General features: G+C 50.7%; 1 protein-coding gene across 17 annotated transcripts in view; it reads right to left on the reverse strand.

Annotated features, from left to right (window-relative positions):
* CUX1 (cut like homeobox 1) overlaps nucleotides 1–26,892 on the reverse strand; it is a 378,856-nt gene that overhangs the window by 49,826 nt on the left and 302,138 nt on the right. For 6 of the 17 annotated variants that reach the window (XM_057487282.1, XM_057487281.1, XM_036904513.2 and 3 more), the window contains exons 12-20: nucleotides 23,106–23,164; nucleotides 19,834–19,882; nucleotides 18,970–19,066; nucleotides 17,307–17,978; nucleotides 16,125–16,190; nucleotides 14,735–14,836; nucleotides 11,712–12,541; nucleotides 9,667–9,832; nucleotides 9,094–9,150 (exon numbers count right to left, since the gene is read on the reverse strand). In XM_057487282.1, the coding sequence (XP_057343265.1) occupies nucleotides 9,094–9,150; nucleotides 9,667–9,832; nucleotides 11,712–12,541; nucleotides 14,735–14,836; nucleotides 16,125–16,190; nucleotides 17,307–17,978; nucleotides 18,970–19,066; nucleotides 19,834–19,882; nucleotides 23,106–23,164 (2,098 nt within the window). The remainder of the gene's footprint in view (nucleotides 1–9,093; nucleotides 9,151–9,666; nucleotides 9,833–11,711; nucleotides 12,542–14,734; nucleotides 14,837–16,124; nucleotides 16,191–17,306; nucleotides 17,979–18,969; nucleotides 19,067–19,833; nucleotides 19,883–23,105; nucleotides 23,165–26,892) is intronic. The other 11 variants (XM_036904518.2, XM_036904517.2, XM_036904516.2 and 8 more) reach the window with 5 other exon arrangements.

A 26,892-nucleotide genomic window follows, 5' to 3' on the forward strand; every position in this document is an offset into this window, starting at 1 on the left:
CAGTGACACTGCCAGGCAGCCCAGTGTGCAGGTAGTGACGTCTGGGCTGTGTTGGAATGTTCTATGGCTGACCGCGGCATTGAGCATGCTGGGGTGGTGGGCTGCTGGCTGCCTTTCTGACAATGTGCAGGTGAGAGAAGTGATCTGGCCCTACAAGGGCACTGGGCCGTGTGGAGTAGAACCAAGTGATGTTTCCGTTGTATACGACGGTATTAGAAAAGCCATTAAGGTACGTTATTTTACACATCCTCCTAATCTCTCCATACTGCTTTACTTAATTTGTGATGAAACTGTTGAGAAAGGGTACTTAATGTAGGACAGTCAGTGAAAGTAATTTATCATCTTCCCGCTTCAGTGCTCACGTTATCAGCGAACTCATTTTCTGCGTTCATCATGCAATCAGCCTATTATTTGCATATTAATCAGGCAGTGGACCATGAAAGAACTGTATCCCCGCCAAATGCTGCACTATCTCAGGAGAAACACTCAGTAATTATCATACATCAGTGTTATGATGTGGTAATTGATTATAACATCTTTCTGCTGCCCCCGGGGAGCCCCTCTGCTAACCCAGCTCCAGGCACTCAGGACAGATTTTCCTCCCAGTCCAAATAGTTGCTGCTGCTCTGAGTGCTATTTCCATGCAGTATTGATTCTCTCTTCCCACTTCAGGAGATACTTAAACCATGTACAGCAAAACTGGCCATAACTCAGGCACAAGAGGGTCTGGCCAGGAGGCAGCACGTCCTTCTGGACTCCGTGTCCTCTCTTTGGCCTCTTGGCTTCGGAGGTGCCACTCTGGCTTCTGAGAAAGTTTCCTTAGCAAGCAGAATGCTGCATGTCAGTCCCTCCTCACTGCAAAGTTGGTACAAAGGCAGTTTGGCTGCTTATTTTGGTGCCAAATGACAGACTAATTTCAGCCCTCTTGTAAAGGACAAACCCAACACCTGCCAGTTCAGACTCAGGCTGCACTTAGGGTTCTAGTTCCAAACGAAAGAATAAAACATGAAATCTAGACAAAGCTGGTGGTGAGTCCCCTGGCTTCTCCATCTGTCTAGGATTCCCTCCTCACAGGGAGCCTAAGTGTGGCCCAATGGCCAGTCCCCATGGGGCTGGGGCCGGGGTCCTGGGCTGGCTTAGGGCCACTGGCAGGGAGAAGGCATGACAGCCGAAAGGCTGGGTTGTCCTTTAGCAAGGGAAAGGACCCCAGGCCACCGTGTGTATTTTCCTTGATTTAGACTGAAGGGTTTGGAAGTAGCATGGACCTGCCTCCAAACTTCATAAACTGGGGTCTGACTCTGCACAGACTTGGCACTGGGTCTGCTCTCTCTCTCTCTCTTGCCCAGCTCCCTGGCTAAAACACAAGGGATGCATCCCAGGGTAGCTGAAATATGTAATTTTCTATGGATTTTTTCTTTTGTCTTGGATCTTGTTTTTGATTTTTGGCCAGTTATCATTTGAACCCAGTTTTGTTCTTTGTTCTGAACTGTGGCCTTGACCTCTGAGTGTAGTTCTAGGGACCAACCCTTCACTCACTGTTGGGCTGACGGCCAGCTCACCTGGACCCAGGCATCCTGTGGACACCAGCATGGCACCAAGGCCACTGGTCTCAGGACCCGTGGCCTTACTTCCTCCTACTTCCTGACTGGGGGTGAGTTGCTCTCCTCTCACAGCCTTGGCTATCTCAGTCCATAAGATGGGGGAAATCATTTCCACTTTACTAAGGATTCAAGGTTTAGCACTGTGTGTGGCACATAAAAGATGCAAATACTCAAGTCTTCTCATTTTATTCCTACCATTTTTAAAAGATGATCTGAGGATTTTTAGGCTTTTCAGTTTCTTCATCCTTCCCTAGAACCAAACCATGAAAACCAAAGTCCTCATTTACTCCTATGACCTACTTTTGCCACTTGTACTGAATGTCCAATGTACTGTAAATTCTGTTTTCCAAAGAAAGTCTGAAGGAGAGAGAAAGGAGATGTGTCCAGAGGCCTGTGACTAGGGCCTGCTGGAGTCTTCTCCAAAAGGGGAGATCGGGCATGCCAGCATAGGGGGCACGGGCAAAGCCACCAAGAAAACTTGAGAGAGATGGTGTTGCCACTCTCCTGTGCCCACTGTCACACTGTATGCAGACAAGACAGCCTGCTTCTACACTAGTTTGCCCCAAATGGCCTCAGCGAAGACCTGTAGCCTTCCTCTCCAAGCTCAAGATTTTAGGTTGACTTTAAGTAATGGTGGATGGACAGGCAACTTCCAAAGATGGGTGGCATTTCAGAGGAGCCAAGAGTCTGGAGAGCTGCAGGTGGGTCATCCTGCAAGCAGACTGTTGGTCTGGCCCCACCCAGCAACGTGTGCACTTGACAGTCTCCACCCAAGGACTGAGTGCACATTATTATTCTGCAGCTATCCATGCCCACGGCCGGAAATGACACGTAGTGGGAGTGGTTTATAGTGGCAACGGTGGAAAAGAAGACATTCAAATAGCGCTTCCTCTGTGCCAGCTGCTGCCCTGGAGGTTTATATGAGTTTCCTCCACAAAGTCATTTAAACCTCCCACCAGCCTAGGTGATACTTTATTTTTCCCATTTAATAGAAGAAACAGACACAGAGAGGTCAAGTCAGTTGCCCAAGGCCACACAGTCACTCTGTGGCAGAGGTAAGACGAGCCCTGGGCAGTTGGCTCTGAGGCAACCACGTCATACTGTAGCTCACATGTGCTCAAGTCTTGCCATGGCAGGCTAATTTAATGTTTTACTGTTAAAATCAATTTAAATCTCTCTCACTAGCGGCTGGTTAAATAAAATATGGTCTATCCAGGTGTAGGAAATCCCTAAAGCTGTAAAAAGAGGAGGGAATTCTTTACATACTGGCTCAGGAGAGTCTCCACGATGTAAAGGGCAGTGAGCAAAGCAAGGCGCGGTGCCTGGTCCTAAGGCCCTTCTCTGTGGAGCGAGTACCTGGGGGCATGGACTACCAGCAGGAGGCCAGGAGCAGGGTCACCTCTGGGGAGGGCAGCTGGACAGCTGGGGGATGAGGGAGCATGGGCAACTTACTTTTTAAAAAGGGTGTGAGCCCTTTAAAATTTTGTGTTTTGTAACTAGGGTGCACTTATTCAAAACAAACCTCACAAATTATTTTTTAAAAAGTCAAATAAATCTCTTATTCTGGGTGACTCTAATGCTGCCCTCTCCTTTTTGGGAGGCGTGGTGACAGATCCCCCTCAGGAACTGAGACCTACTGCTGCAAGTACGGGGACTGATGTCTGCCGAAGCAGCCTCGCCTGGGGGCTGTGATGCTCTGAGTCGCAGCGTGGAGTGGGCTGGCTCCGGCATGCCTGAGCGGCCCAACAGTGTGGCTCTGGGGGAGGGCAGGCGGGGCCAGGCACACAGGTGATACTCGGACACAAACCTGACAACCACATTTCAAGGGTGCCCATGAGAAACGCATCTTCCTTTCCTGCAGCTAGCAGGCCATGAGAGGGCTGCCCTCCCCTGAGGCTGCTCTTGAACATGCTGGCCCTCATGTCAAGATGAGGTTGAAATTTTTTGAAAGCGTTAATTGGAAGTAGATTCGCAGTTTTCTAGCCCATCTTTGCAGGCATGGAGAGACACCCTGAGCTTGGCAGGGCAAGACCCTGCACTGCACCCCAGGCGAGGAGGAAACCTCTGCGAGCCTGGGGGGAATGTCCCCCAGTCCTTGCCTCAGCGGAGAGCCCCAGGCCCCCAGCCTGGCTCCAGACACACATTGCTCCCGAGTGGCAGCCGCCGCGTCCTTCCCTTTGAACAAGGTCCTTTCCCACAAGGGGCCGAGGACCTTTGAGCTTCAGTGGTCAGAGCCCACTGACTCATATCAACCACATCGCCACATACTGTGGCCCAAGACAATCTCTCCTCAAACTGCTGCTTCCCCGGACCATACTCAGCAGCTGCTGATGCCACCTCGGTGTCCAAGGCAGTGCTCGTGGCTCCATACACCAGAGGATACACTTGCCCAGCCCCTCACCTGCCCGCTCCGTGGTCAAGCCACGTTCTTCCCATCAGTGAACCTCTGTACCACAGAGCTCTCCACCTGGAATGTTCTATTCCCTGACCCCTTTGCCCTGCATGGCCCAGGCCCTCCTGCGGTTACCCTCAGCACCAGGGGGCCTCCCTGCAGGCCTGCACCCAAATAACCAGATGACAAAGGGAAGATAGGTGTGTTGCATCTAGAAACCTGTTTTTTCTGACGTTAGAGAGGAATTCCTTTGTTAGGGCATTCTTAGTATAATAAAAATGTCTTAATGCACATTGCAACTAAGAAAGACATGAATGGGGCCCTTAGTTTTCTGTATTACCATATTCTCAGATGATGAATGGGTGCAGAAGGCTGAGACCCAGGTCAAATGGTGAGCAGTGGCCACTTGTGCAGGGAGGGGCACTTTCTGGTTCACACATGGCTTTCCAGAATTCTCCTTTGTTTTTCATCTGGTGTTTACAGCACTGTGTAAATCAGTTATATACAAATCTTTTCAGCTATTCAAAATAAAGGTTAGAATAATTGTTTTTGGAGAGAACTATTTCACTGATTTATTTTGATTAAAGATAAAAAAAAATTAAATCAAATCTAGTCTAAAGCATTGAATGAAGAGTTTTGCCTGCTTTAGACAGTGCCATGAAATTTTCTGGGGGTGCACTAGCCCCTCCTTTTCCTATTAACGGCCTATCCAAATGCCCCACCCTGACTTAGTCATTAAGATTGAGGAATTGATGGCTTATCAAAGGAAGCTGTATCAGAATCCTGTTGTGAGTCTGAAGCCCTAAAACCTAGACTTATTTTTCTGGTCATCTCATGGGCACCAAGCATCAGAAAGGCACACTGGCCAGTGCCTCACCAGGGGCAGTAGCCACAGGGTTCTCCTGGCTCACAATACAACCCTGTGGTCATCACGTATGGGAGGGGACCCGTGAGACCACCCATGGTAGAGGGATTGCAGCAGCTGTCTTCTCAAGACGCAAGTGATATCTGTCTGATGAGAACAGCGACATGGAGCCACGGAATTCCCCACGGGTGGAGAAGACTTGGAACCCACAGTTCCTGACTGATGCCCAGGGAAAAAACTGGATATTTTATGATTAATCCGAGGAGACTGGGCCATCTTTTTGCTTAGCACAATAATCCATCCAAAGCTGGGGTGGAAGCTTGTTGGCCAAAGTAGTGAAATGTTCCCATATTAGAAAGTCACAGAGCCAACAGTGTTGGGTGACTATCAGTTCTCCGTGATGGAGTGACTAACATCCTATCCACGAATATGTGTTCCTTCCTTTTTTTCTTTCCTTGTAGAGCTGTCTCTTATTTTCTTCCTTCCCTTGGGGCAAAAAGATTAATCACAAATGAGCTTTAAGGAATGAAAAAGAAAAAAAAACCCAATGGTTTACTAGCTCACACACACACAGACACACACACACACACACACACAGACACACACACACAGACACAGACACACACACACACAGACACACACACACACACACACAGACACGCACACACACAGACACACACACACACACACACACACACACACACACACACACACACACACACACACACACACACACACACACACACACACACACACACACACACACTTCATTGTATCTCAAGGTTTTCTTCCCTTAAAAAAAACCTGCTAACTGAAACACAGTAAACATAGGCCTCAAAGCAAACAACCCTACTTGGCCCCCCTCCTTCAGCAGGTGTGTCCTTTGTGTTCCCTGAGCACTGCTATTGCTAAGCTGTGTGAGGTCAGCTGATGGATGATACCTGGGATGAAGACAAACGGGAGACTCAAAGAACTGATCCCCAAGGGACTCCTTGCAGCCCTATCTTCAAATGGATTTGCCATATTCCACCAAAGATGGCCCTGGACCTAACAACCAGCCCCACTTCCCAAGACACTGGAAACTTTGAGAGAAGCCAATGCAACATTTGTAGATGAGCCTTCCAGGAACTGTACTAACAAGTACTCGATCTGAAGTTCTGTCCTTCGAAAACCCTTTTTAAAATTCACCCATATGGTTGGCACAGAGCTCTCTGCTCTCCCTACTTTTCAACAGGTTCCAGCAGCTTCCAAGACAAGGTGCAGGGCACTAGCTGGAAAGGGCACTGAGTTTCCTGGATGCCCAAGGCCATCACCCTAAGGCTCAGATCATCAAAGGAACATACAGAAATGGTTATTTCCATCAAGAGGGAAAAATGATGATGTAATTGAGACTTCAGTTTCTCTCCTTACGGTAAAGCTGATCAGAAGTTTGATATACAAGTTGTTAAGAAAAATGGAGACACTCAGGGGCCACAGAGCTGGGCAGAAAGAGACAGAGAATTCTTCAGCGAGGAGAACAGATTCGTGTGTCAGCAGCCTGCTGTTCTGATGCGCAGGGCCACCCCACTCCTGGGGCACCGTGTTGCCATGGTAACTAAGTACAAAGCGGTGCCTTAGGCCCATCCATACCATCTCCGCTACAAGACTAGTTCTTACCGAAGGGCTGCAAAGTCCTTCCACACCTGGGAGGCTAAACCAACCATCAGGCCAATTGGGCAGCCTGGACTGTCGGTCACTGAGCATCTCTCATCAATAGCCAGGAACAAACCAACCCAGGTTTAATATTACCTTCCTGCAGCCATCTTGTTCTGCTATGCTGAGCTGCCTCGCCTAGGCCTCAAGGAGCCAACACCAAGGACAGAGCCTCATCTCTCTGGACCTGGGGGCCTCTTGGAAGGATTCTGCAGTAGCCGCGGTGAGAACAGGGGACCAGAATCCTGGGGGAAGTCCAGGACCAGAGGCTTCACCCCCGCTGCCTTTGGAGGAGCAATGCTGACTGCCTTCTCAGAGACACTGATTTATTTAGTCTGTCAAGTTAAGATTCTGGAGTCTCCTGAAGTCACTCATCCCAATGATTTACCAACACTCATCTGTATAAAATAATTCTCTTTTGAATCTAAATGCCACATGCTGAAAAGCACAGCTACCTTAATTTTTAGAAACATTCTTGAAAGGACAACACTGATAGTAAAGAAACTTCAGAAAGGAAAACCACTACCCACAATTCTGCCATTGTACGGGAACCTTCTTTGCGTTTTGACAAGAACTTTCTGTCCTTCCTGACCCAGAGAAACAGTTTTGCTTAGCTTCTATTATGATACTAAAAAATTTACATTTTCCTAGAATATGAGAAGTATTTTCCTGTTTTTCTCCACAATCACCATAATTACTGTTTCTACCGAGCTTCTCTACTGCTGACTAACTACAGGCACTTTGGGTGACTGATCTGCAGTCCACCTCCGGTCTTGCGGAGATGATACAGGCAGAGGCTTGCCCACTATCTCTTCACAGAAACCACCGGAAAGTTTTTTAGTGCTCACTTTTATCCAGGGGCTCATTGCCTCCTCCTCCTTCCTTCAATCTGCTGGCTCCCCAAGAGTTTTACATCACTTTATTTTATAAAGTAATTCGATATCTTAAAAATATCATTTACATTCCTCTTAGCAGCCCTGTGTATTTTTCTGAGGTTGGAAATGTGACTATCGTACAAATGTTTCAGCATGGCAGCGATTACCTGCTATACAGTAAAAAGGAAAAAGCCATCCTGCAAGGATTAGTTTGGACACAGAGGTTTCTGGCATCGATCATAACCAACCTGGAATTGCAGGAGAGTTCCTGTTTTATTTAGGAGCAAGGGGTTTTGATCTAATAAACATTCGTCACATTCTGCCAAGTTTAGTCTTGACTCTGACAGGGCAGCAAATCCTCTTGGAGAGTTTAAGGGGAGGCCAACTTTCCATTAGAGCAAGAAGCAAGGCTAATTTTCCATGCAAACATATGTAAAACTCTAGCATGAACAACTATGTTCATGATTTTCCCTAATGTATTTTGAATGGGAGCCAGGGTGGGCTAAGTTTTCTGGTACCTGCTAATTATACTGGCCAACCCAGAAATGGAGTGAGGAAGTACACTGATCCTGCTTCAGGTGGACACCCACTCTGCTTAGATGTCCAGCCAAGAAAACCAACGGACTGGGTAGGATACAGCCTTCCACCCTGACATTTGGTTAAAATCAAATCAGAACACCTGAAACTCAGAAACACTCAAGAGGGAACTGTCTGGCTACATCTGTGCTGCAGCTGCCCAGCTGCTCTGCTCACTCACAACACGCTTTCCCTCGTAAAACCTCAGCAGGCTGGCGGGCTTCGTGCTCTTGGCTTAGCTTATTTGTATTTTCAATGAATCAATGGGATATGGAGACTAATCAACATGTTTAGAAAAATAAGGAAGAGAAAAAGAGGAACAGCTCAAGACTCTGGCTGCTCCTGAAAGCTGGGTGGGAAGGCTCTGCCCGGGCAGGACCCGGAAGGAGCCCAGGAGCCTGGGCATGCAGGTCGGCCTGAGCGGCTGCACCCAGGGGCCATGGCAAGGAGTCCGCATGGCAGAAACTTGGCCTCCAAGACCTTGGGGTTTCAGATGCCAACAGGAAGCAGCCAAGTCCCAGCTTGCATTGCAGGCCCTCTGCCACCTGTTTCCAGGCTGGATCTCCAACTAGATCCCACTCTGCTGAGTGTCACTGGCTCCATATCCAGTCACCCCTGAATTGCTTCCAGGGGCCTCTCTGCCATTTCCTTCACATGATCCCACCTACTTCCATTTCCTTCATCCCCATCCCTTCTTGCTTGAAGGTGGCCCCAAGGTCTTCCAGATGGATTCAGTTTCTCCCTACATGACCCTGCTGGGAGGTACATGGGCCTGAGCCTGTTCCCTCCTACTAGGATGGGAGCCCCCTGAGCCCAGACTGTCTCTGACTTGGACCCCAGCCCTAGCCCAGGGCCTTACACCTAGAAGCTGACAGACAGAAGAAGGTAGTGATGAGCAAGAAAATGCAGCAAGAGCTCTGCTCTCAGCCGCCACCACTTCCTCCTCCATTAGACACCGGCCCTGAGGAATCCAGTCTGCCAACAGGATATAGTATTTGCAGCTCACTGGATCCAGAAAGCTATAGCCCAGAGGATAGGAAACAGAAGAGGGAGGGAAGCATTCATGCAAAAGCACAGAAACCGGCTTGTTACCTGAACTCACACAGCCCTGCTGCACTGGGTCCTGTAGTGACGTCACAGAATGGAGGACTAGACAAGAGAAAGGGGACAATTAAATTAGGAAACAAACTAAGGGTTTAAAGCTTCCTAAAGCACTGAGCACAGCAGAGGGGGCACAGCATGTGGGCCACAGAGGCCCAAGGTGGGCTCCCTTCCTTACTGGGAGGGAGTCCATGCAGGCAGGTAGAAAGCTGGTCAAAAGCGAGGGCTCCCTGTTGGAAGCCATTACCCGTGATAGCTGTCACTTCTGTGCCCTTGGCTGATTTTCTGAGTCCCTGATTTAGCTACTTGACTTTTACCTATATTTATGTATAAACAGCATTTTCTTAATTGGTAACTCATTTTTTGCTGCTTGTGAGATTAGCTAGGCACAATCTTCTCTTTCCTAAAAACTGAAGTCAGTCCCATGGCAATAGACTGTGGAGGAAGGGGGGTGGTTCTCTGCCTCCAAGTGCCAGCCAACAGCTGAGCATGTGGCCAGCAGCCTCCCTGAATGGACTCTCCCTCTGCCCTCCCCACAGTTACTCTGGGTGAGGCTGCCCTTACCTGGCCCTTGCTGCTGACCTTGGACGGGCAGGACGCCCTGGCCCAGCTCGCCGTTCAGCCAGAGCTGCATCCGAATGAAGGGTTCGCGGCCTTTCTGGGTCAGCTTGCTCCATGGCTTTGGCCTGGATAGCATGTCACTGACGCTGCCCTGGGACAGGCCCAGCACCTGGAGTGGCAACCAAAGACAAGACATCAGGCCCAGGGGTTAGCAGGAGGCTGCAAAATGCTTTACTGATGTGCACACAGCTGTGTGGAGGTGTGGCGGAGACAGAGGGCACACAGGGAGCATTTCTGGGGCTGTGCACAGAACTGTCCTGGTGGACAGCGATGGAGAGGGGCAGGTCGAGGAATAAACTTCTCAAGGTCACTGGCAGGCTGACACCGTGGCACCAGGAGCCATGGTTAGTCACAGCTCTCTGTTCCCATGGAGAGGCAGGCTGGGACAGGGAGGGGAGGGCTCTTGTCCCAGGGTCTCGACCCTGCCAAGACCGTAGGGTTGTCGTCCTGACAGCTGGAGGAAGAAGCACTGACACCATCTTGCTCTTGCTCTGGTGGCACCAGGAAAGGCTGAGGTGCTGGGGCCAAGGACCCCGTTTAGAGGCAGGAGCAGCGGAAGCTGGCAGGATGAGGGAAGCCAGCCTCCTTTGCTGGAGCTGGGCCAGGCTGGCATTTAGAGAGATTTGCTTTTTCTGATCACATCCTGCTCCATGGTATGGGCCTAGAGGTGAGCTGGTGGCCATGGGAGAGCCAGCTGGGGCAGGGAACTCACTGCAGAAGATCGACAAGTTGCAGTACATGCCCAGTGTTCTTACGCTCACATATGGCCATAAATATGTATGGGCACAAACACCCCCCACAGGACACAGATGCAGCCCAGAGATATTTAGGGGCTGCATCCGATCACTCTTTTGAAAAGTTCTCAAGTTCCAGAATAAACTGCGTTCATGGGCCAAACCAGTTCAACGCTATTAAGTCTCTGCTATATTTAAGGCATGAGCACAAATGTCTATTTAAATGTTCTCAAATGATATTTTTACAACACTGAACTAGAAATTTCAAGGGACTTTAAATTCTCATCCTCATTTCTATTCACCCTATCACCTTTTGCAAAATCAGGACAAAGAGATAACAATCAGGTATCGTAAGGATTCATAACACAGGACACTGCAAACACTGAAATGAAGGCCAGACAGTGTGGGGCTGTAGGGGGGGCTCCATGGGAGGCCCCTCAGAGGTCACTGCCGACCCAGCCATGTGCTCCTCAGGGAGTCTGCTTTTCAGGGGAGTGGAGTTCTTCTCATCATGCTCAGCAATTCATTACTTAATCTAAAACGATCCTGGGGTATAATTTTATACGCCTAGTAAATCCCAGTTATCAGTAAGTTCCAGGAACAGAAAGGGTCTGGGAGCTCATTCACTAACCATTGTACTTTCATGAGCCAGGGAAGAATGGGCTTTTGGGATCAGGCCCCGGCCCTGTGCCGCCTCTAGCTGTATATTCCCGGGCAAGTCGCGTTGTCAGTCTGTCTAGGTGATGCCCAAGTGCCTTCTATACTATGAGAAGGGTACAGTTATGTCTTGCATGGCTTCTCCTGCCACATGCCTTTGGTTCTCCGCATGCTGGTCATCGTTCTGTATGACCAGGCCAGATCTCTTTTGGTCAGAACAGCCTGCAGAGGTGCCTCTGGGCTGCATCTGGCAGGAAAGCAGGACTCGAATTCAGTCACCTGTCAGCTTGGGGCATGCAGTTAGCTCCCCTGAGCCTTAGTTTCCTTGTCTGTCAAATGATGACTCTATAACCCCCCTCAGAGTGTAACTGTGAGGTACAAAGGAGGCAGTGGGTGACAGGGCCTGGCCTGGAATCTGGCCCCCAATGGGGGCACAGCAAATGGAACATTCACTGGCCAGCCTCTGGAATTTGGCAGTGGATGGTCCATTGTGCTTGCTGGATAATTACATGGGTAACAGCCACATCCTCCAAAGAGACACTTAATGCTGAGCAGTGAAGAGGAGGGAAAAACCAGGTACCAAATTGAATCCCTTACCTTCTCCCCAAAGATCCTTTGGCAGATACCATTCTTGGCCAGCTTCTCTTTCACCTGCCGGGTGAGCTCAATGGTGTCCACCTCCTGGTACATGTAGATCTCATACTGCTCAGGGGTCAGCGGTGGGACTGAGGGCTTGGTGGGCTTTGACATGGGCGCAATCGGGGAGGAGGGCAGGGGGCTGTTCTGGGGTGTGTCACTGCGGCTGGCTCCGGTCAGGCTCAGCTCTGAGCTCTGGGAGTACGGTGACTCAGCACTGGGCCACTCTTTCCAGCACTCTGGTGCGGAGGGTGCTTGGAGCTGGCTGCGCTCGGCCCGCGCCTGGCCGCTGCTGCCTCTCTCCTTCGTGCTGCTGGCCTCTTCGGCCTTGGCTCCTTCGGTGGGGCCGGTGGCCTTTCTCTCTGGCGGGCCGGCGCTCCACCAGTGGTCCTTCCACACACCGCTGCGGCCCAGTTCACCCTTCACGTGCCTTAGGACCCCTTGCGCAGCATCGGCGGCCCCCTGGAGGTCCATCCCGGGTGTGTCCTGGGATTCCTTTTTGAGGGCTTGGGGGGTGGGCAGAGTGGAGGCGCTGGCATCAGGAGCGGAGGGGGGCTTCTTTAGGGATATGGCCAGAGGGGTGTAAGTGGACGCCGAGGACATGGGCGAGGTGGAAAGTAACTTGGGGGTGAGGATGGCAATGTCAGGCTGGGGCAGCGGCGTCTGTTTTAAGGCAGGGTCGAGGGCGGCCTGCTGGGCCTCCATCTCCCGGCGGGCTTGCTGCAGGATGGAGCGGATGGCATCATCCGAGTTCCCGCTGCTGGATGTAGAGGAAGGCTGGGCTGGCTCAGCTGCATGGAGCAAACGCAGATGTGAAACAGTGGCAGGCCTACCCTGGGCTGGAAACATGCTTCTCCTAACTTGATTACAACCTGACCTACCCCAAAATGTGGGTTATCAGGGAGAACCACACTGCTTTCCTTTTTCAACACTCCCCCTGTCAGTGGAACATTCACGTGATGTCTGTATGAGATAAAGCAGTTAACACTCCAGTTCGGGACCCATGGCCCCATTACACAGCAGCTCATGGGTGTAATGGGGACTGTGACTGCTCAGGGGTGCGCCATCCTGGATTGCTTTACCCTGATGATTTTTAAACAATATTCTCATGTGGTATGTTCCAAAATTCTAGTGGTTCTGGCAAACTTTAGGAACATAATTTCTGTGCACAGTTGTGGTGTGGGACCAGCCCCAGGAATGCATGGCCATGTTTCAGTTCACTCGCTTTCCTTCTGGGTGGGGACGTGGGGGGCAGTGGGCAGACCCTGGCGAGGAGCTCAGAATGATGACCCTGCTCAGCCTCAGGATTTCTTCCTGGAAACTCAGGGTGGGCAGCGGACTCAGTCAAGGGCTCTTCATGGGGGCTCACACCAGAATCCCCACCAGGCTTATGGAAATGCACATGCCCAGGTCCCACCCTGGACCATATGAGCAGCAGATGTGCAGCTGGACCAGCATTTGCATTTTTCATCAGCTCCTGGGGGACTGTGGAATGAGGGTCTGGCTGAGAAGCACAGGGCTGATAGCACCCCCCCAGGTGGTGCCCGCTCTTCAACATGTCTTGTGTCTTGGGGAAGGAAGTCCTAGGAACTGGCTCTTCATCTACTCTAGTGATGCCAAAAAAGGCCTTGAACAACAGTGACATTTAAGGCCTCTCAAGGACCTGACTTTACAGGTTAACACAAGACCCTCTTTTCTCCAACTCACACGCCCCTCCCAGTGTCCTGGGGGACAGGTGAGCAGCAGAGTTCACCCTGAAGTAGGCTTTTCCCTTCTCAGTTGGGGGGGATCTCCATCTCTGTTGGGGTGCCCTGCCAAGCTTTCTGGTTGTTCAGTCACCCAGAGAAGGGGCTGGCTTAAACATCAATCTGGCCTTGAGAGCAAGAACCACACCCAAGTGAAAGAGCCATCTGCTGTCAGGCTGAGATCCCACGGGGACAGGGTTCTACTGCTCTGGAGTCTCTGGAAGGAGGCAGATGGCTGTGGGGGAGTGGTGCTGGGACAAGAGTTGAAAGACCAGGGTTTCCATCCAGCGTCTACCCTTCAGTGAGTTTGGGCACATTATTCTAACTGAGAGCCTGAGTTTGATAATCAGGGATAATAGAATAACACAGTCTCTCTTTTGGGGTTGTTGTGTAGACTCGTTTTGAACAGGACAAGGTAGGTAAAAACACCCAGTCCAGGCCTGGTTCCCAGAAGGGAGCACCAGGCTCACCCACTGAGTAAGCTGCGTGGGAGTAGGGTGGCCTCAGGAGAACACCAGTGACCAGGGGAATGACTGGTGGCCCGTCCTCGCTGCCTGCAGCCAGGCCTGACAGAGCCCTGGGACCAGGCTCACGAGGGAGGGGCCCCGCAGCAGAGGCTTCACGGGTATGGGTGTCTACACGTGGAACACAAGGAACTCAGGCGCTCAAGTTCCCTTTCCAGCCGCAGGTCTGAGCTGAATCTTCAGGGTGTGCCCTCAATCAAAGCTAAGCCATGGAAAAGCTGGAACATGGGAGCCTCTCTTCTTAGGGCAGCTCTCAGGGAGTGCCGTGGGCCAATTCTTGGGCAGACTGACTGCAGAGGGGGACAGCCATCCATGAACACTTCCTGTGCCTCCTGCGCGACAGTTGTCCCACAGAGCAGCTGTTAAAGAGTTTAGTTTTCACCCATCATTTTTCAGTGTTTGGTCAAATATGTATGTAAATAACAAAAGGTTGTGCTATGTTTCAAAACAGAAATTTGGTAAAACTACTTGCTAAGGTAAGTTAAGGGGATTATAGTCCAAGGGTACATTTTTGAGCCAGTGCTAAGGAATGAAATGGTAAAAATAATGGTAGCTCTTAGCAAAATATATCACGTAGATCTGCTCCTCTCTACACTCACCTAAATGCTTGAAAATGTACATTCTATTGTTTAAAAAGAGGTTCACTGCTCCTGGCCAGAACGTTCATGACAGTCCTAAGTATGGAAGACAGTGGTCAAAGGAGGGGCATCCGTACCAGTTTTCTGCACTTGGAGCTCCCTTTTGGCTTGTTCCAGGATGGACTTGATAGCTTCATCGGACCCGGTCTCTGAGGCTCGGATCCGGGTGGTGATGTTACCTGCAGGGAGAAGCCACACCAATGACATCAGATCCACTCCTGCCACGACAAGTCAGCCCTGCATGAAGATGGCATTTTGATAATAGCTCCCGGGCTGAGGCCAGGGACGGTAAGGAGGCAGGCGGGGCTTCCCATTTACCTGTACCTGCTGTGCGTGCAACTTTATGGCAGGTACCATGACCCCGTGCAGGAAGGGCATCCTGCTCAATCTACCTGGTGCTAAAAGTCATTCGGCCAGTGGGACAAGCTCTCACATTTACCCAAGCAGGACATCACCCATGGGGTGAGCAAATTATTTAATCCAGTAGAAAAAAAGATGAAAGATTGAAAGGCGATGCTTTTTGTGAGTCATTTAAAAGCAACTCTGACAACTGCTTTGGCTTGGGACTAACGTTCAAGGTTATACACGTTTATTTAAGTCTGGTATCCCCAAAAAGGAAAAATAAAGGGGGCTGAAGGGTTGAGGCTGATTAACTACCAGTCATTTGGATCTACAAGGTGGAAGAAGCTGAAGGCTTAACTGATAATTTTCAAATCTATTATCACATGTTGTCTTTTTAAAATTTATGAACAAGGAGAAAAGCCTGCAGAAATCCCTAAAGGATAAGAATTCAGTTCTTTGGCCAGAAGGTGATGCTGTGCACAGCAGCTGCATGTACAGCTGCCCTGAAGCCACTATGGCCTGGGGGACTGGCCCCTGTTCCTTCTGGAAGCTGTCTATGTGCTTTGATTTTTCACTACCTTACTGAAAATGAACTGCCACACCCAAACCATTTGAGAACAAGCAGACCACTGGGACAAAGCCCCACTAAAGATGCAACTCCGAGGAGTACAGTGGGGGTTGGCTTGCCAGGGCCCCGTAAGAGAACCGATCACATTAGCAATTGTCCACTCCGTAGCACCTTAACATGTTTCACAGTTAACAGGAAGTACAAGGAAGCAGCAGTATCTCATTTGGCTCAGTCACCTGATTTTTCTCAGAGCAACAATGGCTATTCTCTCTCCTGCTTCTGAGGCGTAATTTGACTCTGCAGGGCTTGGGGTGGACCTGGGGCCTGATTCTTAGTGGGCCTCCCTCTCTCCTTCTGCACTCGGTAGGGTGCAGGCGGCTCAGGAGGGAGGGGCGGGTGTCCTTGAACCCTTGCTTTGTTTTATACTTACTAGCTCTGTTTTTCCATCAGGTTCCAGGCCAGAATCACACTGCACAGTTTTAACCCAAAAACACAGCTAAGGACATGCGGCTTCCTAGGTTACTAACTGCAAAGAAAAACACCTGCCTGCAACATACCTTCAGACCCATTTCTTCGTTTCGGTACTTCCTGAAATAGTCTGTTCAGGCTCTGGCCTGGATTCTCTGTTGAAAAACAAGTGTGGTAAGAACAAAACAATCAGGGGGATGGTGGTGTTGACGATATGGGCTGCGTGACATGAAATCTGAGCCGCTTGTCACTACAGAAAGGGCTCAGGGCTTCCTGTGCACCTTGGGAGTTAACTAGAAACTTCGGAGAGGCCCTTCCCTGGCTGGCCGGCCCGCAGAGGCCATGGCTCTGCTACAAAAGGAGATCAGATGGACCGAAGGAGCGGCCCTATGGTACAAGTGCCACGAGGGTCAAACGGAGGGAGCCCAGCCGCCAAGTGAATCGCCCACCAGCCCCCGAACAAAGCTCACATTAATCATCCAAAGACAGTCAATTCCAGCTAACATCGCCACTGCCACGCCAAGAGCTTGGTGCAAACTGACACTGTTCGAAATGTTTCCCTTCTCTGTCTGAGTCTAAATTTCAGGCTGTTTCAAATGTGTCCGATAAGATTACCTCTCTATCATTGCTGATTTAGCGGAATGATCCCCTGTTGCTAAAGAGGGAGGGAGTTCTTTGAATTAGGGATGTGACTGCTTATCTTTTTATGGGGGGGTCAGGGAGGAGGTAAGTTTTAATAAAGCTTTCATGTATTTTACTCAAGGCAGACGTGCTTTGCTCCTTATGCTGAACAAACCCCTAGTAGAACGCAAACACTGGGAGAGCTGGCCCAGGACCCTGCCCCTCCTGTGCGGTGGGCAGAAGGGAGGATGTGTGGCTGACACACTGTCCCCAGGGAGCCAGCACTGCGTGTGGAGTCACCTCAGATGCTGCTGCTGCTCTAGGGCCAGATGGTACCCAAGGGCTCCTCCCCACATGAGGCCAGCACCCAAGGCCAGTCAGACGCCAGGACACTAAACATGTCGGGATGTTGTATGGAATGTAATTCCATCCGACTCGATACACGATACTGAAATCCTGAGTTTACTACATGTGAGGTGCCAAGTGGGTTTCAGAGGCCAGAACTCCCAAATCTAACAGCTTGAATTAGCTCAAGCCAGTCAACCCTTGAAACCCTGGGAGTGGTAGAACTGAAAGAATTTTACCTGATGTGATGCACAAATGTTCATTGCACACATAGACACACACACGCAACTCTGTGAAAGTCTCACCTCTTTGTCTGCCTTGGATGCTGCGAAGAGCCAAGATATTCTGCTCGTCTGACAGGAACTGCTTCATCTTGTGAAATGGCTCCTTGCCGCGGACGGTCAGTTTATTCCATGGCTTGGGCCGGGCTAGAATCTCGCTCACGGACCCTTGAGACAGTCCCAAGACATAATGTCCAAAAATGCGCTGTCCAATGTTGTGCTTGATCAATTGCTCTTTCACCTGACGGGCGATTTCTGCAGTGTCTATCTCCTCGCCCTCGGAGGCGCTCCCAGCACTTTCTGACTGGCTGGGAGATGGGGCCATGCCATTTACATCTGGGCTTTGTTGTAATGGACTTTGGGAAGATATGGAGTTTGTGCTGTATGGACCTGTTGAAAAAATCATGCTTGTGCTTCCTGCTTCCTGCATGGCCTTGGAGTAGAAGGACTGCATTAGCTGTCGCTGGAGGAGAGAGTTTAGTGCAAATTTTCCTGTAGAAGCCAGGGGTAGGCTGGGGCTTGCCAGGGATGAGCTGAAAAAGTCTTGAGTTAACCCCGCTGGTGAGAACTGGTGTGTACCATTAGTATTGGAAGCCTGCTCCCCCGTGTTGCGGGGCAACTGAGAAGGAGGGGAGGCCGGCAAAGGTCCAGGACGCCGACTCTCAGGCTGGTCTTTCCCTTTTCTCCTGGCTGACCCTACAAGGAAGGGCAAACATAATGCATTATGGGGGATTCAAAAGGGAAAAAAAACCAAGACCAAAATGCAAAGTTTGCCCCACAAAAGGGAAAAAAAAAGTGCAGATTTTACAAGGGCCAATGAGGTGTGTTGGTTTGTTTTTCGATTGAATTTTAAAATTAGCCAAACGAGGCCCCCGAAACGAGCAACATGCATTTCATGTTTGCACCTTTCTTGTACGTTGCAGCCTGGAGAGTCCCCTTGACATAGATTCAAACTTCTAAAAGTGACAAAGAGCCGGTACCACACACAGTAAAGAGTCAACAGGTTGTGGGCCCCTCATCGGGCCACTAGTGTTCAAGCTATTACGGGGAGGGCCCCGCCTGAGGAGCAGCAAACACTGACATTTCAGGACCAACGGATCCGCTCCCACCACTTGCTCTGAGGCGAATGCACCGCACTGAGTCCACTCGATCGAAGGCGCGCACATTTTAAGAATGAAATATCATCGGAGCCCGAGACACCTTTACACGGTTTACCAGCTGCCAAAACCAGAAGCAGTCAGTGACGCCACCACTTTGGGATGAGCAAAGAAAGACTAAGGATGGGGGTGCGTTCCCAAGGAAAACCTGACAAAGGAAGAAAAGCTCAGCTGAGCCCGGCAGGCCAGGCCTTCCCTGTAAGCAGCCCTGCATCACCATGGGAGACAGGCCGCACAACTGGGAAAGCTCAGAAAATCCAACACCCTCCGCGAGTCCCTAGGGCTCTCCTGCAACACCGGCTCTAGTGACCTCCGCAGACGCTCTGCGGCCACACGCCTCGCCCTGACCCTCTTTCAGCAGGAGGGAGAGAAGGAGAGCATGGGGAGGACGATACCAAACACTCAGTAGCCAAGGTTCTCATCGACCGCTGATGCACCCGCCATGCGTCGGCCCAGACTCACGGTTCCCCTTCCTCTTCCTCGACCCCTGGAAGGGGCCACGCACGGCACGTAAGACCCCGTCAACCTACCGCTCAGGTCACTGTTGGAGATGCGCAGCGCGGCATTCTCAGACTGCAGAGAGCGGTTCTTCTCCAGCAGCAGCACCTCCAGGGGCTTGGATGCATCCTAGATGGGGCAGAGCGGGGCTCACTGTGGGCCTGGCCACCCGACCCCACAGGCCCTGCTCTGATGGCTTTCCACCCAACTCTGACTGACAGAAACCTGACTTCCCCTGAATGCTCAACACAAATGTGGAAAACACTCAAATTCCTTTGCAAAAGAATTCCTGTGGATGTGCTTTTTCTTCTAGGCTAGTACAACTTCTAGACAACTAATTATCCTCTGTTCTGTCCCCAAATTCAAGCTAACTCTGTGCTTCACCTGGCAGTAGGACTGGCTGCTGAGCCACAAGCCTGTCGGAAAATCACTGCGGAGGTAGCCTTTATGGTGCCAGAGTCAGCTGCCTGCTGGGCACCTGGGGCAGGATTCCATTTGACGGCTTAAATTTTAGCTGGCTACCATGTTACCAGGTGCCACTGTCATCTTGTCCTGTTTCTTCTCCACATGAAGCAGATTATACAATTCCCTTAGCCTGTCCCTTTGGGGCTGATCTTTACCACAACCTGAAATTGTTTTTATCCCAGTTCTGAGTATTTGCCCAAGTTAAATCACAATTTCACTTGAACTGAGTTACTAACTTTTCTCTTTTTGCCTCTTTATAGTTAAAGATAATTTGCTTTAACTTGGTTAAACATTCTCGAGGAATCACTCATCAGGTGCAGGCAAGAGGTCTCACTGAGAAATATCGAGCTCGTGAAGCCTGCCTGGGGACAAACAGTGACTGCAGCGATGTAAACACTCACACACAGCAAAAGCAAAGTGAGACCGGGTACCTGTGTCCCAGCTCCCTCAGACGGTGCAAACTCCATGGACTTCAGGATACTGTGAAGAGCAAGGCAGAGTGGTTATTTCCTCCTCAAATCTTGGATGAGAACCACACTAATGAGCATTAACATCACAATTTCTGCACTCCAGGAACCAAGAAACCGACTTTAACAACTTCCCTGGCAGCCTTATAATCCGAATAGTGTCTCTAGAATAACTATTCAACTAGCAGTTGGCCAGCAAAACTTTCTTGCCCAGCATGTAAATCATTCCATATGGAATCACACCAGGGCTGTTCAGAGCATAATTTTAAAGATGAACACAGACTTAACATTGTTCAAGTGGAATGTATTTGTAAAGCTTGGAGGGAATGAAGACGTAATAAGGAAACCAGAGAGAGAACCTCATCACCAACTCCCAACCTGTCCCCCGGGGCCACATGCTCACTTGGTAGCTGGCACCCAGGGACCAGGTAAATAGGCAAAGAGCAAGGTCCCACTGCCGGTGGTCCCAGGCTGTGACAGGAGCACTGTCACAAAGATGCAGGTGGAAGGAGGATGAGTTCGCCTTTGTTCTCCTTAGCATGGAAATCACCCCTGTGTCCTACCCGTTTCAGCAAGCCCAAGAGCAGGGTGAGTTCAGGTGCCCAGAACTGCTGTTCGCAGTGTTCTTTTGCATGGACATTCCTTTCTTTCTAAGACTATTGGGAAGGAAAGGGCAAGTGGGTCCATGTGGCTCCGAGGAGCTTGGGTGTGCCCCTCACACAGGAGGGAAGGTGAGAATGGGGGCTGTGGCCCCAGGTCCCCGGTGCTCTCCTGGCGTTCCTGCAGCCATGACGCTGGCCTCTGCCCTCCTTAGCTCCATGGAAGTGTCATCAGGACAGCACGCTGTGTAAAAACGCCCAGGGCCTGAGGGCCGCTCACTCTCTGGGCAGCCACCTCAGCGCTTCAGTAAGGAGCCGATGCTCTTAGTTATCTGTGGTTGTATCTTCACAGTGGCACTTGTCACACAGACTAACAAAATGAAAGCAAATAAGGAGCTAACAGGTAAACCTCGTAACTGTATTTCACTGTGAGCTACTGAAAGTAAGAACTCTTCCAGGCCCACTGCCTCAGCCAGGAGAGAAGTGTCAAGCAGTCTGGAACTTGTCCTTTCTTGGTGGATGTCACATTGTTTGCAACCATATTCTTGTCTGAGATTCGCTGTAGGATCATGTGCCAAAGACTAAGTGAATCTGTAAGTTTATACTAAAACACCAGTGGTTCCAGTGGCTCTTCATTTATTCAACATGTATTTCCTGATCACCTATTACGTGCCTGACCCTGCAGAGAACCAGAACCACTCCTGCTCCTCGCCCTCATGAACCTTATGGGCTGCTTACAGGCAGAACATAATATTCAAATGGCGCATGAAAGAGAAACCCTGGTGGGGGCCCTTGGCAGGAGAGGTCTTACTGGGCTGGAGACAGGGTGCCTCGGGAGTCAGCCTTTGAGAAGGGCCTGGCGGAGCAGGGTGTTTTGCAGACCACCGAGGGCAGGGCCTCCAGGACAGAGATGGGACGGGACCGCGGTGTGTCTGGGAGGGCACTCTGATCACAAAGGTGCGGGGTGGCCAGAGATACATTTTAGTGGAAAAGCCATTGGAGGAAGGCTTTTTTTTTTTTTTTTGCTGTGGAGGGTACTGCAGGGTGCAGATGCCACAGAAAGGGCCATAGGAATGTGGGTGTCGGGCTGGCAGGGAAGGCAGTTCTGGAAAGAGGGCAAGGGCCAGTGTGCAGCTGGGCAGGCAGACGGATGGGAGGGAACAGGCAAGGGGTGTGTTTCAGGCTGGATTCAAGGAGCCTTAGGGCCCAGGGGAGGGAGGTGAGTTCAGAGGTGGAAGTGCAGGCCTGACCTTTGTATGGACAGGAGGGGGGCTTGGGCGAAGGCCTTCACATCAGAGTTTCTTGGATTTAACACTTTTTTCTTTGAAGCGGAAGAAGGGAAAGGAAGGGGAGACCAGAGCAGGAGGAGCAGATACAGAAAGTTGACCAGGTGAAAAACCCACATCCTTAGACTGGAAATGGTAGGGGGAGTATGGAGTCCAAGGAGGCTGGACCTGTAGAGAGGTTCTGGGGGTTTCCAGGTGCTGCAGAGGCTGCCTATGGCCGAGGGTGACAGTGCCCAGGGAGAGAACATGGTGGGCACAGGCTGAGGGGAGCCACCTAGAGGCACCTCGCCAGGGAGGCTGGAGTAGGTCAAGACCTGTGACCCAGGGAAGGCTACTGGACATGGCGGCCAGCAGGTGGACAGGCCTTCCAGTGGGCTTTTTGTAGCAAACCTGAGGGAACAGAATTTAGAACACAAAGAACAGCATGGTGAGTGGGTGTAGGCTTATTTTAAAAGGAGAAATTAAAAATGTCAGCAGCAGAGAGAGGAGCTGACCCAATAGTAGGAGTGGAGGAAAGGGAGCCGAGGTCCAGGTGGAGGGTCAGCTGGAGAAGCAGGACTCCCTAAGGCAGAGCACCAGGGTGTCTGCTGAGGGACGGCTTAGCTGGGGGCAGGAGTGGAGGACACTGGCTTCAGGGACCTGTCTACACCCCCAAAGGGACTTCCTGTACAGCCAATAGCCTCGCCATGGAAGTGGGGTTGGCCTGGGGAGGCTGTGAGGCAAGGTGGGCAGATAACTGGGGCTGTGTGCACTGTGGTGGGGCTGCCCATGAGCCCCATCTGGGGAGGTCATGAGCTCGGACAGCACTGGACTTGGGGGACAGGCAGGGCCCAGGGCCAGGGAGCTTGGGGAGGACCAAAGGCAGGCTCAGGGGAAGGAGCCTGAGACGGAAGGGCAAGGCTGGGTGGTGGGGGGAATCTAAGCTTGAGAATGTAAACACTAGCGCTGAAGAGATGATAAATTCAGCTGTTGCCCCTTAGGTGGGGTACTGGAGCTTGAGAGGATAAAGCCCTGGAGTCTAGGTGGCCAGGTTGGTGTGAGCAAAACACATGTATGCTTTCAAGGGGAAAACTTTCCTCTGCTCTGCTCCTGTTCAGAGAACTTGCAGCTCAAAGACAAGCTCACATTTTATAATTTCTATTAAGGCAATGTCTCCCCTGATTCCGAGTGCACTGGCTTATTCTAAATGCTTACAGAACTTTATAAAAAGTCCAAAGAACTCGGGCACAGGTTGAAGCGCAAACACCCGCAGTGCTGGGCAGCCAGGATGTTACCCAGCGACAGGGCACCCGCTGGGGCTGGGCCCTGTGTGGCCCCTGGCTGGGAGCAGCGCAGACATCACCACACTTACTTTAGTTCCTTCTTCACCTCTTCATAGTCAGCCTGTCCTTTCAGTTTTTCTTCCAGTTGCTGAAAACAGACAGAATTTTATTAGTGGTCATTTCTGAAATAGGTCGATGGAATTTGCTATTGCCCTGAAGGTTTGTGTCTTCCCTAATCTGTAGCTGCATCCTAACCCCCAAGGTGATGGTATGGAGGGTGCTCAGGTGATGTGGGTGGAGCCTCCCGAATGTGATCAATGCCCTTATGAAAGAGGCCCCAGAGAGCTCCCTTGTCCTTCTGCTGATTGAGGACACAGCGAGAAGAGGGCTGTCTGTGAACCAGGAAGGAAGCCCTCACCAGACATCGAATCTGCCAGCACCTTGATCTTGGAACTTGCGGCCTCCAGAACTGTGAGAAATTCATGTGTTGTTTAAGCCACCCCATCTGTGATACTGTTACAGTGGCCCCAGAGGACTAAGACTTCACTGAGACATTCCCCGTAAGGAATCCAGCTGTCTCTGGGAGGGCACGCAAACACACATTAATGAAAGGTGACAGCACACAGTGTCATCTTTCATCTTCACTCTCCGGTCTGGTGTGAGTGGGCATGGACACACACGCTTGGCAGCATAAGTAAAAATGTAACACATAAGTTAATGAAAGTGGAAGGACAAAGCTTTACCGAAGTGGAAGACAGGGTAAAGAAAAGGCCATTTTGTACGAAATACCATGAAATGGCAAACAGAATGAGGAGAAGTGTTCTGAAAGCAGCATGTAGCTTTTTGCAAAATATGTTAGGCTAGCTGATGGATGCTGTCTGTTGTCAACACCTTTGGTGGGACACTGCTAACAAGAGATACAAGCCCTCTGTTGTTGAGCACTGGTGTCAGGAGAAACGCTCCCCCAGGTGTGGGGACTGCAGGAATGGAGGCCTGTTCAGCTGGGTGGTCTTTTTGTCTAAGCCCCTACGGGAGGGCACCCTAGCCAGCAGGGCCCCAGCAGGGCACAGCTGATTCCCTGGCCCTAGAAGTCCCTTCAGAGGCAAGGCGAGGGGCTCTGATCCCAGGGGCCTAGCAGCACCTTGCCCGGCTACCAGGACGCTCCGTGTGCTTACCGAAGTCTGTGAGCTCACCGGGCATTTACACGGCCACTTTGCCCAGAGCTCTACAGGGCTTTCCTGCTTGGAAGGCCCTTTGGTGGAGGGCAGTCGGCAAAGGGTGCTTCCTTCCAGGAAGGTGTTTTAGACTAAATGGCTTTTGCCTTCCCCCAAAGGGAGCTCTGTGGGGTAAATAAGGGAGCTTAACAGAGAACACAAAGACCCAGGAGTTTGGGGGCTAGCAATTTAGAGTGTTTCCAAGCCCAGTTTGAACAAATGCCAGTTCCTGAGTCAATAGCACCTTCCCATCTTTAGGGCTTCCAGTTGGGCTCCGCTTGACCAGCCATGAGTATGATCACAGAGCTGACTCAGAGCATTCTAGAGTTTGAGGAGGAGATGCCCAACTGGCCCATAAGCCTTGATGCTTGCCTGAGTCTCACCCAGCTTGCTGTTTCAAGAATTCAGGTATCCTGTAGACAGAACTCATTTAGCCCACCTTTTTCTGCTGCAGTTGCTGGCAGTTTCTTGTGTATGGATTTCCCATTGTGTAAAACTGCTCTGCCCTAGTTGCTTTTAAGACCTCTTGTTAACTTTATATATCACAATGGTTTCTCATCATAATCAAACGGGTAACATGCACTCATTTTCCAACAAGAGATTCTCAGGAGGTACCCATGAAGAAGTGCTTATTTCATTCTTGTCCTGGCAGTCCAGGGGTGGGAAGCGCTCCTGTGCCAGCCTCCTTAACAAAAGATTATTGGGAGCTGCTGGGACACAAAGCACCTTTCAGATTACGGAATTCACTGACACTGGATATGGAACACACACGAAACTTGGTCGTGTTCGGAGAACAGGGGAAAGCCAGAACAAAGGGCAGCCAGATGGGAAGACACGGAGCACTCCACAGCCTGGCATGGTACTGAACCTGGAGTCACTTCTGTCACTTACAAGCTGGGCTCCTTGGGCAGGTTAATGACTTCAGCTGGTGACCTCGAAGGCTGAGCAAAGGAGCACCAGGCAGGGCTCTGGTGCACACGTGGGCACTGCAGGGCCTTCAGCGTGGGACCACGGTCACTGCCAATGCCCCTGAAGAGCACGGCTCTGGCCTTTGCACACCTGTCATCAGCCCTGAGCAGAAATGGTTTACAACTGGAAATCTGTATAATTTGGATATGACGGTTTTCACTGAGAATGAAAGAGCTTTCACTGAAACTTCTGCCACCTACATGGGGGCAGCTGAATCAAGGAGAAACCAAGACAGCTTCTGTCAACCACTTATGCTGTTTCTGTCTTGCTGGGCAGACAGCTGCACAGAGGCCTCCATGGAGTGGGACATCTCAGAACCAGTCACAGTTAGCGGGATGGAGCAGGAAGTGTGTGGTGTGGGACTGCACACTGGACTCTGCTACTGAAAATGCCCACCATGGAAGAAGGACCAATTGCCCTCTGCTCAGTTCTTTGCCCAAAAGCTCCTTGTTGGGTACCTGGAAAGTCTTATTTCAAAGACTCTCAATCTGGAAAGGTGCTCCAGCCTGTCATTCTCTCTGGGAAAAGGCTCGTCTCTCAGATTTTGCTAATGCTCAGTGGCCAGATTCTATACTCAGTGTACACCCCATGTGCTATCTAATTGCTGCCATGCTTCTGCTAGGCTGCCGGTCTCTCTGCCCAAAAGAAAGAAGACAGACCAGAGTCCTACATCAGCTCTTGTCCGAGCTGAGGCCACCCCACACCCCTGCAATCCCGGGAGGAACTGAAGTGCTGCTGTGCTGAGGCCACGCCAGGTGTAGGCTGCAAGCCTGTGCTCCACAGTCTGAAGGCTCTGGCCTGGCTCTGACTCTTAGTTACAGGGTGACCTTGAACAAGACACTAACTTCTCTAGGTCTCAGCCTCTTCATCCATAAAAGGGGGATAGCGGTACATATAGTACAGTGCTTTTGTGAAGGTTAAATACCGCATGTTAAGTACTTTGCATGGTGCTTGGCACAGGGTAACACACTCCGCAAATGGTGGTTATCATCACTGGAGTGGCTACCTAACCCCCAGTTGGTGGAACTGAATATGATTCTGTGATTTCTGAGGACACTGTGGCTCTAAATCCAGGAGCTCCTTTTGGCAAGTTCTGCACATTCCATTCATTCACGCCTAGTGTCCCTGCAGCTCTGTGGCAGGTCTGGCTGTTAGATCTCATGGCAGGAAAGGCAGCCCCGCCTCCAGTGCCATGAATCTGGGAAACAGGTTTTCTTTCTGTACTTGGGGACACACATGGGTTTTCCACACAGTGAAAAGAGGCCAAGTGCTAGAGACCGGCTGCTGGCCAGTCCCTGGTGCGACCTTGGGTGATGGGCTTAGCCTGTTGGGCCTCATGCTCCTCATCTGGGAAATGGGGAGAGGATGAGTAGGGTTTTCACAGGACAGTGGTGAGGATGTGTAGGATAAGTAAAGTGCAGGCTGCCCAGTGCCCCTCAAGTGTGACTGTTTTTTAATATAGACCACATATATGGTTCTAGGATGTGCTCATCAAATGTTTCTTGAATTGCTAGAATTATCTATATGAAGTTCTGGTTGAGACTCAATAGTAAGAAAATTTAATTTAAAGTATTCTGGCGGGCAGCAAATTGGGCCCTACATTTATAAAAGGTCTCTGTCCTAGGCAATTATAACACAGGGCTGTGCTGTAGGGTCACAAACTTGAGGGACCTCTGGCATGTGAGACTAATGC

Source organism: Manis pentadactyla, chromosome 10 (assembly GCF_030020395.1).
Source record: "Manis pentadactyla isolate mManPen7 chromosome 10, mManPen7.hap1, whole genome shotgun sequence".
NCBI lineage: Eukaryota > Metazoa > Chordata > Mammalia > Pholidota > Manidae > Manis > Manis pentadactyla.